This window comes from Pseudogymnoascus destructans (genome assembly GCF_001641265.1).
Source record: "Pseudogymnoascus destructans isolate 20631-21 unplaced genomic scaffold scaffold_6, whole genome shotgun sequence".
Taxonomy (NCBI): domain Eukaryota; kingdom Fungi; phylum Ascomycota; class Leotiomycetes; order Thelebolales; family Thelebolaceae; genus Pseudogymnoascus; species Pseudogymnoascus destructans.
Genome location: NW_020167525.1, coordinates 965461 through 981325, shown reverse-complemented (window position 1 = coordinate 981325; position 15865 = coordinate 965461). Strand labels below are relative to the sequence as shown.

At 46.4% G+C, this 15865-nt stretch overlaps 1 protein-coding gene across 1 annotated transcript; it reads right to left on the bottom strand.

Annotated features, from left to right (window-relative positions):
- Window positions 1–10564: 10564 nt before the first annotated feature.
- On the bottom strand, window positions 10565–11200 carry VC83_03462 (uncharacterized protein; the record flags this gene model as incomplete). Its single annotated transcript, XM_024467108.1, has 1 exon — window positions 10565–11200. One exon carries the CDS (start codon window positions 11198–11200, stop codon window positions 10565–10567), a length of 636 nt encoding a protein of 211 aa, XP_024325861.1.
- Between the last annotated feature and the right edge of the window lie 4665 nt (window positions 11201–15865).

The window sequence follows — 15865 nt, the reverse complement described above, 5'->3', positions numbered from 1 at the left end:
GCCATTCTTCCTCGGTGCCAAAATCCACTGGGTGTGCTGTGGTGATTCCAAATCGGATTAGATGTTCGCCATCGACCTTGGATATAAATGGTGGTTTTATAGTTCCGCTTCTATCATCTAAGGTGAGTCCAAAGCTTGCTACTCGACTACGTAGCTGTAGGTGATACATCGGAACCCGAACACCACCGAGGCTGGTGTCATTTCTATTTTTCTCGACAGACTCGCCATATTCAGATGGCAAAGCTCGCATCCAAGGGTCTTTTAGGGGAGGAAGACCGTTCCAGTCTTCAGGGTCGTAATATTTGACAGCCCCACTCCATCCCGCCCATGACCAGCTAGGATACATCGGTTCCTTGGTTTTTTCATCGATAGGAACCCTATCGAGGAGTTGCTGTGGTTGCCACAAGAGAGAATGAGCGAGCATTTCCTCTGAGCACATCCCCCACACAAAGATGGAGCCTAACGGCTTCCGAAACACGTTTCGAATGCCACTAATCCGGTCAACTAGAAACGTCATGTCCCGTAAAGTATACTCAGCAACCATTCGAAGATAGTGTCCTCTCGGAATACCAAGACGATTTCGATGGCCATGAATCGGTATGGGCGGATCTTCCCCGCGGCTAGGGGTAATTGTCTGCAAGGAAGCGTTTACGTAAACGTCTGACCGAAGCATATTAAAATCATATCTTCACCACATTCAAAGTACACAGTGTCGTTTGTGAATATCATCGATCGCCGGGATAGTAATCGTTCCTCACATGTCCAACATCGGCCATTCCAGGTTGATGTATCGACTACATCATCACATCCACGCATGAGAGACAGTAATATTAGTTCGTCGGAGTATATAGTCGTGTGCTGTATAATATTCCTCGAGCCCTCGTTGACACCCGGTAGTCCAGCATTGGCATTTTCACCACTTGCTGCAGCAATGGTAAAACTTGCTCTCGTAAGTATAGTATCCATAAGCTGAACCGTGCTCTTGTCCGAGTCATCGTCCTGAATAATGCAGAGCAAATCAATCCACAAGCACCGGTGATTTAGCAGACGTGTCAATGTAACTGCGTCCTGGATCGGCTTAGGAAACAACTCGTAGCTCTTTGTAAGAGATCCAGATTGTATTAGGTTAGGTAGTGTGTCCTTTAGCAACTTGCCCAGACCTAGCTCAAAGCGACGAACACTAGCGGGATCGAAGTTTAGATCAAACAGTCATCCTTGAGGTCGAGTAACCTATTGAACGGTTGGATGGTAACTTGATAGTTACGGGCCGATCTCGTCGTGAATTATTCTTTCGCCAGCATACAGCGTTATGCCAATCTTCGCAGGAGCCACGACCTTAGCAAGCCTCTCTCGATAGACTTGGTGTTCAATTTTCTACCCAAGAACATGCCATCTTCGTTTTCTCTAGCTAATGGAACAATATTAAAGGATATAAAGACGTCCTTCCATATAGCCATATCGGGTAGTATCCGCAGAAGCAGTGTTACCATGGTGGTTTTAACATCGGTCTGGGCGTCTTTCACTTTGTAAGTGACGTTCCGAATCCAGCAACCAACTACCTCTACCTCATGTTGGTAGGCCATGGTAGAGACGGAGTCGACGATCATTTTGCAGAGGCACCATACAGCAGTGCGATAAATAGTGTGCCATCTACGCTGTGGTATATTGCCTTCTTCCATACCAAATGCCATAAATGCGATAAGCTCGTTCATGGATTGAGGAGGACGAAGGGTAGTGCAACTAAGTGTGTGCCATATAGATTGGGCTCTATGGCAACGTCACATTCAACCCATATGTGGTTTGTAGTAAAGTCACACCTGTGGCTGTTCGGAATCCATGTCAGGGTTTTTCCAGTCATTATGGTGCCGTGGAGCATTCTCCAGAAGAGGTCACCAGCTTTATTGTAACTGTATTATCCCGAGTGTTTCTCCACAAGGATGCGGGGGACTTGTTTATTCCTGTGAGATTTTTGTATGCCGCAAGAGGACCTGCAGTTTTATAGGTGTAGTCCATGTTTGCGAGTCGTCGTAGCTTGAGAATTTTGTAGGCTTTAGTAAAGGTGATATTCCGGAGTGGAATCTCCTTTTTGTGCCATTTGACAAAGTATTCATTTCGTAGAGGGTGGGTTGTCTCATAAGTTGAGTAGCTTCGGGTAGTCTGTAGTAGAGTTTTCCAAGGCTGTGGTATTTCGTCCATAAGTCTGAGGATTGCTCTTCGAGCTTCATCTGTCTTTTGGGATGTAATTTGAGGGGGGGGTGATAGGTTGGTTAAGGTCTGGGTCCCAGACGTCTCCAAGGCTACGAGCCCCAGAATTCCATAGTAATGTCCATATGCCAGAACCCCAGCGCCTCGCCCCAGACCCTCCATGGACTCCAATCTGTATATGGTACCAGATAGGGGTAGTAAGGAGGTCGTTGAGCGTGGTGGGGTTCTGGATGGTAATAACACCATTAGTAGTGTTTATATAGCTTCCTCCAGCGTATCCAGATGTTGTTTAGTTCATCAGGGACCTTATGGCTAGCTGCTATCCACTGCAGCCACGGTCTGTCAATAGCGGCAGTAATGAGGGAGCTTGTTGGTGAGCTTTTTAATAATGACTTCATTAGCTAGCTGGACCCACGGTCTCTGTAGTGATTGTGCAATCATAGAGAGTGCATTAGCGTTTAGGACACTCTCAAGGTCGATGGTTCCTAGTCCGCCTTGCTCAGGAGGAGCGCATGCCTCTAGGTTGCTAAGTGTTCGGTTTGACTTATCGTCCCAAACAAGTCTATAGTATTCTTTTTTGAGGGTAGTCTTAATAGCGTGAGGCACAGTGAGAAATCGAAGGGCGTATCGGGGTAGAGACATCATAAGGGAGTTAGCAATTAGCACACGGCCTTTGATAGAGAGGTAGTATCGGAGCCACTGTGTTGCAGTTTTCTTGAATTTTTTCAGAAGGTTATCCCAGAAGCACAAAAGTTGCTCGGTGATGTCTGTACCAGTGTTCCCATTAGTATAATACTTAAGTATTCGGGCCATTATGATACGGGCCGTATCAATACGGTACGGGTGAAGCTTGATATGATACTAGTGAGCTCTGTATCAATACTTAAGTATTTCATGTAATGTTAAAAATTGAAGCTGTAAAAATTGTATACTCTATAACCCTGTGAATTTCAGAACATATTGAACTAGCTAGATATCATAGTCATCGCTGCCTCTTGCAACAATGTATCTGGGAGTGTTGACAGCTCATCATCTACAAACGGCAAAGCTGTACTCTTATTCTTCTTAAACCAAGACTTCAAGCACTCAACAGCTTGAATTGCCATAATACCTAGCTGTAATGGTGGGTGCACCATATGTGAGAATCTAGCCACCCAAGGAAGGGATGATTTTACTAAGACAACACACTGTCTTAGGAAAAAGAGCCAAAGGGTCGTAGCTTAGACTATTCCACAACGCAGCAATCAGGTGTATGATGTAGTGGAGTGGTTTAGACAAGTTGTAACAAATGTTGAGTCTGAGAACTCAGGGATAAGTCAGAGGTTAGCACCTCACTGACTTTTCAGAAACAAGGAGTAACAAGATCAATGCTTGGAAGCTTGGAAAAGACGTGGAAGTATGTGATAGTCGATTTACTGTATTGTCTGCTTGCCCTTTCTTAAGGAAGGGGCAATCCTATTTATGCTAAAGGAGTGTAGTTCTCTCATTTTCCAAGACTTTCCATGACTAACCAGGCTTGGTAACTGTAGTCGACGTAAGAGAATCCCATAGAACCATCTCCTAGGTTCCTAGCCTATAGGAAGTGAAAGGAGGTCCAAGGTCAGAGTACCCCTATAGACAGATTATTGTTACGACGGAACAAGAAGGCTGGCCAACTACAGGACAGGAAGGAGGGAGGTCGCATGAGACTGGCCCTGGTACCTGGAGGGGCAGCGGGGAATAGTAGTTCCGAAAGTATCACGTGACGGACTCGCAGGATGATGAGAAGAGTCCTAAGAGTCCAGGACTCCGAGGACTCAAGTGAGTTCCCAGGAGTCCACTAGGCACGTGACGGACTCGCAGGATGATGAGAAGAATCCTAAGAGTCCAGGACTCCGAGGACTCGAGTGAGTTCCCAGGAGTCCACTAGGCACGACGCCACTATATAAGTAGATAGTATTTCCTTAGATAGGAGCTTCGTGCTCAACTCAATACAGTATTTGTTATATACTAGTAACGTGTTACTTGAAGCCTTTGTGTCTGATCCCCTGCCTCCTCTGATAAGTAAACCTTTACGCAAGAGAACCTCTGTGTCTTCTATCGTTTAGAAGTCAGCGTTACACTTTGAGCACCACTTCTACGAGGTACCGGCTCATACACAAAGCAACATGTCTGTCGTCAGTTTGAAGGGGAAAACCCCCACCACGCCAACTTCGTCTCAGAGGTCTAAGCCTGAGAATGAAGAGATGCCCGACGCACCCACCGTCAACGAACTCAAGGAAACTCTACGCGTCAAGTTGCCCGACACTTACTCCGGCAACCGAAAGGAACTTGAGGTGTTTTTGCTACAGGTCGAACTGTACCAGCACTTCAATGACGAGAAGTTTCCCACCCAGGAGAGCTATGCCCTGTGGACTGCGTCCTACCTTAGGGGGGAAGCCCTGCGATGGATCGAACCATTCCTCAAGGACTATTTCAAATATGAAAGTACCAATGGAAGCATGACAACTACGCAGACTATGTTTGGCAGCTGGAATGGATTCTGTAAGGAAATCCGACGCATGTTCGGAGACATCGATGAGATTAAGACCGCAGAAGACCATCTGTTTGCACTTAAGCAGACTGGCAGCGCCCTCACATACTCCACAGAATTCCAGAGATACGGCAATCAGACAGGATGGGACGCCAGCGCACTCATCAGCCACTACCGACGTGGGCTGAAGAGCCATATACGTATGGAACTTGCCCGTTTGGAACAACAACCAACGGACATGGTAGCGCTAATCGAACATACGGTCCGAATCGACAATCGACTATACGAATTCCAGAAGGAACGTCGGACCTATGACAAGCCCAAGAAAAGTTACCCCTACCGGGGAAACGAGGGCAGACGACGGGATCAACACCCGCGAGACAACCGTTGGTCGGACCCAATGGAACTCGATGCCACGTTCAAACCTGGATGACCCCGTGACCCTAAGAAAGACAGACAATTCAAGGAACGACTCTGTTTTAACTGCGACAAGCCAGGCCACATGGCCCGAGACTGCAGACAGCCAAAGAAAGGGAACGGCGGACGCAAAGTCGGCAAACAACTCAATGCCACCTGGACAGGACAGTTGAACGCAACGTTTGTGAGCAAACAGGACTGGGGAATAAACGGCGAAAGCACCCCAGAAGACGAGAGCTCAGATGAAGGGTCGGAGGCGGAATCGTTCACCGTCTCGGAACAGGAGACCTTCGATGAACTCGCACCTACGGAACCAATGAGTCCACGGTGCAAGAGCGTAGTAAGACGCATGGCAAAACACGCCCACGCGAAGATTAGGGCCGAACGAGACAAGCCCAATGGCCAGAGGAGAATCCCCATGCTTAAAGACCTCTACGGGAACCTGTTACAGGGACTTCCGTTAAAGTGCAAGGTGGACGACTGCAAGGATGACCTCTGGAGATACTACGACCAACTAACGAATACCCGCAGGCTGCTTGGCACGTCCCAAGACGTAGCTAAGTTGGAAGCCCAAGAAGCGGAAGAACTGGAGAAGGATGTCGAGCATATGGCTAAACTGAAGTATATGAAAAGCGTCGAACTTTACTACCAGGACCGCAGGAGAGCCCTGAAGAAGTACGACGAGAAAGCCAGAGATATGCTCCGACGGGAAAATGCGAGACCCACTCCACGCATCGAAAGGAGAGCCATGGAGCAACTAGACACGTTCTCCACGCCTCCGAGGGAAGATAGTGCATGGGTGAGAGGACAGCGGGAACTATCAACGACAGACGCAACAGAGACTGATCACCCCTGGCACGCGTATGTCTACTGGGAGTATTGCAGCGAAGATGACTGCAAGCTCCACTGGAAAAAGAAACACCAGAATCAGTTGTTTCCCCGATCCTCGCCCAGGATACACTTCAGAGACGCAGAGCAAGTTCACGCCCTCAGGCGAAGCCAGTCTGAAGGGGACTTGCCTATCAAAAGCGAACAGGTATACAAGAAATACCCACATCTGCTAGACGAAGCAGAAGAGCGAGGGAAACGATCTCCCCAAGGACCACCATTGGAAGCGGATGAATACTATCCTTCCTCGGACGAGTCAAAAAACTAGGAGTCCTCGACGGTAGGCCACCGGCGAGCGACATGAAGAGGCCTAGTACAGACCAGCTATGCGCCACGACGGGCAGCATGCAACTATATGTGGTCGCTAAGATACAACAGCGACACCTCCGAGCAATGATTGACTCAGGAGCGACGGGCAACTTTATGACAAAGAAAGTAGCAGACACGCAAGGTTTCAAGACGCAATTGAAAACCGAACCATACCCGTTAATGGTCGTAGATGGAGAGCCCATCTCGACTAATGAAGGAATGGTGACCCACGAAACGGTCCCATTGGAAATGGTCATGCTACACGGGCACAAGGAAACGATTCAGTTTGACATCGTGCACATGGACAACCATGCGTGCATCCTTGGTATGCCATGGCTCAAGAAACACAACCCCCAGATCGACTGGTGGAACGAGAAAGTTGTGATGAGCCAGTGCGCGTGTGAACAACGGACGGACACACGACAACGGGAGAAACCCTCCCAGGGCTGGAAGGAGTTATGTGCAACCTCCGAGCTCGATGACCTAGCCCAGGCATCCTCACCGACGAGTATACCGGTGGAGTACAAGGAATACGAGCAATTATTCCAGGAAGGCCCTAAGAACGAGGCGCTTCCTAAGCACCAACCATGGGATCACGAGATACCTTTGGAGAAAGACAAGAGTCCACCGTTCGGACCAATATATCAGCTATCGGAAAAGGAGCTGAAGGTACTTAAGGAGTACATCGATGATAACCTAGCGAAAGGATTCATCAGACCATCCACATCACCAGCAGGAAGTCCGGTGCTTTTCGTACCAAAGAAAGACGGCTCCCTACGGTTATGTGTGGACTATCGAGCGTTGAACAACATCACAATCAAGGACAGGTATGCCCTGCCGTTAATCAACGAACTACACGATAGATTTCAAGGAGCAAAGATCTTCAGTAAGCTAGATCTGCGAGGAGCATACAACCTGATCCGAATCAAGGCTGGGGAAGAGTGGAAAACAGCATTCCGCACCCGCTATGGCCTATTCGAGTATCAAGTCATGCCCTTTGGGCTAACAAATGCACCCGCATCCATGCAACGACTGATGAATGATGCTTTGCATGAATACTTAGACATCTTTACCATCGTCTACCTAGACGACGTCCTGGTGTATTCAGCAACCAAGGAGGAGCATGTCAAGCATGTCAAACTCGTCCTGAAGAAACTAAAGGAGTACAGCTTACTCCTCAAACCAGAGAAGTGCGAGTTCCATAAAAACCAAGTCGAATTCTTGGGTTACATTATTGGAACGCACGGCATCAAGATGGACCAAGCAAAAGTAACGGCAGTGTTGGAATGGCCAACACCGACCACGGTCAAGGAAGTGCAAGCCTTCCTAGGCTTCGCCAACTTCTACCGAAGATTCATCTCGGGATATTCCAAGGTAGCTCAACCACTCACGGAGCTTACCAGAAAGGATCTCGAATTCAAATGGACGGACAAGGCAGAGGCTGCTTTCCAGGAACTTAAGACGAAGTTCACGGAAGCACCTATCCTTGCTACATTTGACCCTGCAAAGAAGATCATCCTCGAAACGGACTCTTCTGACTTCGCAATTGGAGCATGTCTGAATCAACCAGACGAGAACGGTAAGTTCAAACCAATCGCGTACTACTCTAGGAAACTGTCGCCCGCGGAACTCAATTACGACATCCACGACAAGGAGCTACTGGCTATTGTCGTTGCCTTTGAGCAGTGGCGAGTATATCTTGAGGGATCCACCTACCCTGTGCAGGTATGGACGGATCACAAGAACCTTATATATTTCACCACGACCAAGGTTTTAAACCGCAGACAAGTCCGCTGGGCAGAAACCCTCGCAGCCTACAACTTCACGATAACCTATCGCAAGGGCTCCGAGAATGCAAGAGCAGATGCTCTCAGCAGACGGACCGACTACGCCGGCCCAAAGGAAGAAAGACCTAGAGCAATTCTGAAGAAAACAGATGCAGGAATACAGTACAACGAGTTACTAGCGACGATCTCAGTCATCGAAGATACAGAACTTGAGGAAAGACTCAAGAAAGCTTACGCAACAGACGAATGCGCCAAGCGAGTCTTGTCCAAAGTCGAAGGCGACTTCACCATCGACGAACAAGGATTGATTCGATACAAAGGCTTAGTGTATGTCCCAAGTCAAATGAGACGCCCGCTGGTGCAAGAACAACACTCGTTACCAGCACACGGTCATCAGGGAGTAACACGAACCTTCGAACGAATCACCCGACACTACTACTTCCCAGGTATGAGGAAGCAGGTAGAGACAGTGGTAAGAGAGTGCGACATTTGCAGCAAGTCAAAATCCAATAGGCACCTGCCATACGGACAACTCAAGTCGACACCAGTACCAAAAGGAGCGTGGAAATCAATAGCTTTGGACTTCATCGTCAAGCTTCCACCCTCCAAGGACCCGTTAACAGGAATAGAATACGACTCTATCCTCGTCATCACGGAAAGACTCACGAAATATGGGAAGTTTATACCATATCTAGAAGCTAGCGACGCCGAGGCGCTCGCATATACCTTCATTCGAGTCATATTAGCCGATCATGGGATGCCAGAAGAAATCATCTCAGATAGAGACAAGCTCTTTACTTCGAAATTCTGGAAATCATTGATGGCGCTACTGGGAACAAATCATAAGCTGTCAACAGCTTTTCATCCCCAGACAGACGGCCAAACAGAAAGATTAAATCAGACCCTTGAACAGTATCTGCGAAGCTATGTCAATCATCAACAGGATAACTGGGTTCAGATCTTACCCATCGCACAGTTTGCATATAACAGCGCGATGACAGAAGCAACGAAAGTCTCACCGTTCTTTGCCAATTATGGCTACCAGCCAGAAGCATATAGGCAACCAAGACCGGATGAATCACGAGCTGAACAAGCCCTGATCGTGGTGGAACAACTGAAATCATTCCACGAACAACTTGCGATGGACATCCAATTCTTAAATGAACGATCCGCCGCATACGCAAACAAGAAGCGCAGTATGGAACCTGCCTTCAAGGAGGGGGATAAAGTATACCTACTCCGGAAACATACCAAAACGAAACGACCAAGCACAAAGTTGGACTTCAAGAAATTGGGACCATTCAAAATATTGAACAAAGTCAGCTCAGTTAATTACAGACTGCAGCTACCCAGGAAGTCTAGACTACACCCGGTATTTCATGTCTCACTACTGGAACCAGCAAGAGGAAATACCCCAATTGTGACCGACACCGAACTCCAACCCGAGAATGAGATAATCGAATATGAGGTCGAAGCGATCCTAGACAGAAGGTTAGTAGGACGTCGAGAAGAGTTTTTGATAAAATGGGAAAATTACGAACCTACGGATAATTCGTGGGAACCAACAAGGAACATCAGCAAAGAACTGCTGGAGGAATATCGACGCCGCCATCCGCCAGCCATTGATCCCAAGATGCAGGGGAGTAGGCCAGTGGATCGGAGGAAGCGAGGGTCCCGGTCACAGACGAGGAGGCAGCGCTAACTGCCTGTTCCTCAGTGTAATGGTGGGTGCACCAGATATGAGAATCTAGCCACCCAAGGAAGGGATGAATTTACTAAGACAACACACTGTCTTAGGAAACAGAGCCAAAGGGTTGTAGCTTAGACTATTCCACAACGCAGCAATCAGGTGTATAATGTGGTGAAGTGGTTTAGACAAGTTGCAACAAATGTTGAGTCTGAGAACTCAGGGGTAAGTCAGAGGTTAGCACCTCACTGACTTTTCAAAAACAGAGAATAACAAGATCAATGCTTGGAAGCTTGGAAAAGACGTAGAAGTATGTGCTAGTCGATTTACTGTATTGCCTGCTTGCCCTTTCTTAAGGAAAGGGCAATCCTATTTATGCCAAAGGAGTGTAGTTCTCTCATTTTCCATGACTTTCCATGACTAACCAGGCTTGGTAAATGTATTAGAAATCAAGTGCGACCCACAACTAGCTTGCTAATCATGTAGTGAACGTAAGAGAATCCCATAGAACCATCTCTTGGGTTCCTAGCCTATAGGAAGTGAAAAGGAGGTCCAAGGTCAGAGTACCTATAGACAAATTATGTCATAACTTAACCAATCTTGTGGGTAACTAAGGAGCGATGACGTGTAATGAATCATAGAGGGTTGTAGAAGCTTCTAGAGCTATCGTTCATGTTCCTAGGCCTCTAGTTGGTAGAGATATGCCATGTGGTAGTATTGACCCACCCCCTTAAGGAGGAGATTTTCTTAATAACTTGTTCAATGAGTGTCCAAATGATATGCCGTGATGTATGTAGCATAAACAGATGTAGTAGAAGAGTTTGCAGCAATCGTTGAGTAGTATTGCTTCTGTTGTTGGTGTGATAAGCCAAGATATGTATGGTGACTTGTAGGTTTGAGGAGGAGATTTCTAAGTTTGCTCTTGAGTTTGATAGCAAACTGAGTGCAACGAATGTCAGTATGACACTCAGCCTCAACAGCGTCACGCTTCTCAGCAGCCACACGTTCGGCCTCCTCTGCCGCATCAAGCTCGTCGAGGGTTTTCAAACCTCGCCGGAGCATATCTTTACCTCGGGTTCGGATGAGGCGTTTCTGCTTCCGCAGACGAAGTAACTTCGAAAGGGTTTCTTCCTCTTCGCGATCCAGGCGATCCTCCTCCCGTTCGAGCTTCACCCAGTCGGGATGCTCAGGACCCATACAGTCACACTTTTCTTTCAAGTTGCGACGAACGCACTCGGCGCACCGCCGTGAATCATTTGGAGACGACACGCAAGTAATGTTTCGCCTCACGCAGTTCGAGCAAGAATCCATTTCGGGTAGTTCGTATCCGTGGTTCTTTATTCGACGGACAAGATCGTTGCGTTCCTGGAGTTTGCGGGCAGTGTCAGTAGGCATGTTGCATGTTGAAGGACTCACTGAGGAGCAGCAGAGTCCCGGGGACATGGACGTACTTATAGGATTCGAGACGAATGCCCAGGGGAAGGGAGCGAGTGTTACGACGGAACAAGAAGGCTGGCCAACTACAGGACAGGAAGGAGGGAGGTCGCATGAGACCGGCCCTGGTACCTGGAGGGGCAGCGGGGAATAGTAGTTCCGAAAGTATCACGTGACGGACTCGCAGGATGATGAGAAGAGTGTAACGCTGACTTCTAAACGATAGAAGACACAGAGGTTCTCTTGCGTAAGGGTTTACTTATCAGAGGAGGCAGGGGATCAGACACAAAGGCTTCAAGTAACACGTTACTAGTATATAACAAATACTGTATTGAGTTGAGCACGAAGCTCCTATCTAAGGAAATACTATCTACTTATATAGTGGCGTCGTGCCTAGTGGACTCTTGGGAACTCACTCGAGTCCTCGGAGTCCTGGACTCTTAGGACTCTTCTCATCATCCTGCGAGTCCATCACGTGCCTAGTGGACTCCTGGGAACTCACTCGAGTCCTCGGAGTCCTGGACTCTTAGGACTCTTCTCATCATCCTGCGAGTCCGTCACGTGATACTTTCGGAACTACTATTCCCCGCTGCCCCTCCAGGTACCAGGGCCGGTCTCATGCGACCTCCCTCCTTCCTGTCCTGTAGTTGGCCAGCCTTCTTGTTCCGTCGTAACAAAGAGTCCTAAGAGTCCAGGACTCCGAGGACTCAAGTGAGTTCCCAGGAGTCCACTAGGCACGTGACGGACTCGCAGGATGATGAGAAGAATCCTAAGAGTCCAGGACTCCGAGGACTCGAGTGAGTTCCCAGGAGTCCACTAGGCATGACGCCACTATATAAGTAGATAGTATTTCCTTAGATAGGAGCTTCGTGCTCAACTCAATACAGTATTTGTTATATACTAGTAACGTGTTACTTGAAGCCTTTGTGTCTGATCCCCTGCCTCCTCTGATAAGTAAACCTTTATGCAAGAGAACCTCTGTGCCTTCTATCATTTAGAAGTCAGCGTTACACTAGGATGCTATTGCAGAATAGAGACTCTGACATATACCACCCTAACAAATAGATCTATAAGGCTTGACGAAACAGCCTGTTGCAAATATTACAACAACTAGAACAAGAGGGATATACGAAGTATCACAGCTTGCAGAAATCTAGACTGCAAATGAGTACAAATTCAAGGAACCAATTCTAGAAGAGAAAGGGGAAACATGAGCATTAGAAGCACACTACCACCTATGCCTTAAAACGAAACGAAGAAAAGAAGTAACACTAGTTTTACAACCATTAGAATATGGCGAATATGAAGGATACTCCTCTGATGATTTTAAAAACTAGGAGTCCATGACAGTAGGCCACTAGTGACTGACAAGGACAGGCCTAGTATGAACCAGCTATATGCCATAACAGGCAGCATGCAGCTATATGTGGTTGCTAAGATATAACAGCAACACCTCCAAGCTATAATAGACTTAGGAGTAACAGGCAACTTTATGACAAAGAAAGTAGCAGACACATACGGTTTTAGAATGCAACTAAAGACCGACCTATACCCATTAATGGTTGTAGATGGAAAGCCCATCTCAACTAACAACAGAATGGTGACCTACAAGACGGTCCTATTAGAAATGGTCATGCTACACAGACACAAGGAAACGATACAGTTTGATATCATACACATGGACAATCATGCATGCATCCTTAGTGTGCCGTGGCTTAAGAAACACAACCCCTAGATCGACTAGTAGAAAGAGAAAGTTGTGATGAGCTAGTGCACATATCAACGAACGGACATGACGTAAGAAGGGGAGAGAAACTCCTAGGGCTGACGCGAGGCATATGCAACCTCTATAGAGCTTGGTGACCTAGCCTAGGCACCCTTACTAACGAGTATACTAGTGGAGTATAAGGAATACAAGCAGTTATTCTAGGAAGGCCCTAAGGAAGAGGCGCTTCCTAAGCACCAACCATAGGATCATGAGATACCTATCATGGAAGGAAAGAGTCCACTGTTCGGACCAATATATCAGATGTCAGCAGCAGAGCTGGATGTACTGAAGGAATACATTGACGAGAACCTCGCGAAACGGTTCATTCGACCATCGACATCACCAGCAGGAAGTCCAATACTATTTGTGCCAAAGAAGGACAAGAAGCTAAGACTCTGCGTGGACTATCGAGGAACGAATAATGTCACTATCAAAGATAGATATGCTTTACCTTTGATAAACGAACTACACGACCGGTTCCAGGGAGCCAAGATATTTACCAAGCTGGACCTCAGAGGCGCCTATAACCTGATTCGAATCAAGAAAGGGGATGAGTGGAAAACAGCATTCCGCACCCGCTATGGCTTGTTCGAAAACTTGGTTATGCCCTTTGGTCTAACAAATGCACCAGCATCCATGCAGAGGCTCATGAATGCAGCTCTCCATGAATACTTGGATGTATTTGTTATCGTCTACCTAGACGATATCTTAGTCTACTCAGGAGACCCAACGGAACACATTGGTCATGTTCAGAAGGTATTACAGAAGTTAAAGGAGCATCGGTTACTCCTCAAGCCAGAAAAATGGTCAAATGAACCTCGCGAAAAGGTTCATTTGACCATCGACATCACTAGTAGGAAGTCTAATACTATTTGTGCTAAAGAAGGACAAGAAGCTAAGACTCTGCATAGACTAATGTTAGAGGTGGTGTAATGGTCATGGTGGTGTAATGGTCACCAAAACCCCACCTCGTAACTTCAAACTTGTAAAAAAACAACAATGGCGAGATGAACAAGCCTTTGGGTTTAGGAAACTAAGGCGCATATGGCTGAAGCTATAGAGGCATACAACAATTGACAATTTACAACCTTAAAGGCTGTAGCAGAACACTTTGAAGTCAGCTGCTTAACATTGACGCGTTAGGTGTTAGGACATCTTTCTTAAGTGCAAGCGTGACATATCAAAACGACGACCAAGTACGAAGTTGGACTTTAAGAAATTGGGACCATTTAAAATATTAAACAAAGTCAGCTTAGTTAATTACAGAAGATATACACCTGGTTTTTCACGTCTTACTACTAGAACTAGCAAGAGGAAACACCCTAATTACAACTAACACAGAACTCTAACTAGAGAATAAGATCGTTAAATACAAAGTCAAAGCGATCCTAGACAGAAGGTTAGTAGGACACAAAGAAGAGTTTTTGATCAAATAGAAAGGTTATGAACCTATGGACAATTTATGGGAAATGGTAGGAAACCTTAGCTGTCTAGAGCTACAAGAGGCGTTTCACCGTCAACACCCTAATGTTTAAAGAAGATAGGAGACAGGACTCCAAAGAGGTCCTAGTTAGGGGCGACGCCCTTAGGGACAGTAGTAGGAGGGCTGTGTAAGAGAGTCCCTTTGGCCTCTGCCTCCCTATGCTCCTTTTCCTCTGCTTCATTTAGCTTATCCATGGTCTTTAGACCATGACGGAGCATGTCCTTAGCACAGGAACAGAATAGACGTTGCTGCTTGAATCTTAGCCATCGCCTCCTCCTTCTCCTCTTATAGGTGACGCTCCTTACGTTCGAGTTTGTCCTAGTCGCTAGTAGAAGGACCACTAGCATCACACTAAGAGTTAACTCGAACACACTTACTACATCGTTTTGAGTCATTAGATACGACACATTTCATATGTTTCTTTTCTCAACAGCTGCAAGATAGCATCTCAAAGCTAGTGGCTAATATCCTTTAGGAAAGAGCAAGACGTTCTTTGATTTTAGTATGTTTAGAAGAAGACATGTTAGCAGTGCAACCTGCTTAGCAATTAAGTGGGCATCACCCTACTTAAGTATTAGCAATTTCTTTAATTAGCTGACCTATAGGACTAGGCCTTAGATAGGAGCTTCGTGCTCAACTTAATATAGTATTCTTTACAATACTATAACATGTTACTTAAAAAGCCTTTGTGTTTAATCCCCTGCCTCCTCTGTCAAGTCAACCTTACATAAGAAACCTGTCTTCTATTGTTTAGAAGTTAGCGTTACACCTAGATAGAGACTGTAGCAAACCGGAACAGAAAAGCTTCACTAAGATATCAAATTAGAGACAGAGTATGACTATTAACTCGAAATATTAAAACCTAGAGGCTATCTAGAAAGCTTGATCATAAGCAAGTTGGTCCATTTAAGATTCTAGAACGAATTAGACAAGTGGCATATTAGCTAGAACTACTAGCAAGTATGAAGATACATCCTGTTTTTCATAGCAACTTGTTAAGACTTGATTTGAATGATGTACTACAAGGCTAACACTATGAACCATCACCTCTAATTATCATAGAGGATGAACTTAAATGGGAAGTTGAAAAAATCCTTGATTCTAAACTCCTATAGGAGAAGTTGTTCTATATGGTAGCATAGAACCACCTACTAGACAACACTTGGTACCCTGCTGCAAATTTCAATAATGCACCTAAACTCACACAAGCTTTCTACCGAAAATACCCACAGAAGCCAGAATGACTTAATCAGGAGATCAATCTCAATTAGGGGGGAGGTAGTGTTACGATCGCAGATCATAGCAGCTAGCAACTATGGGAACAGGCAGCTATAGTAGCCACTAAGGTTACAAGGGATCGCTAAGCGCATAGCTA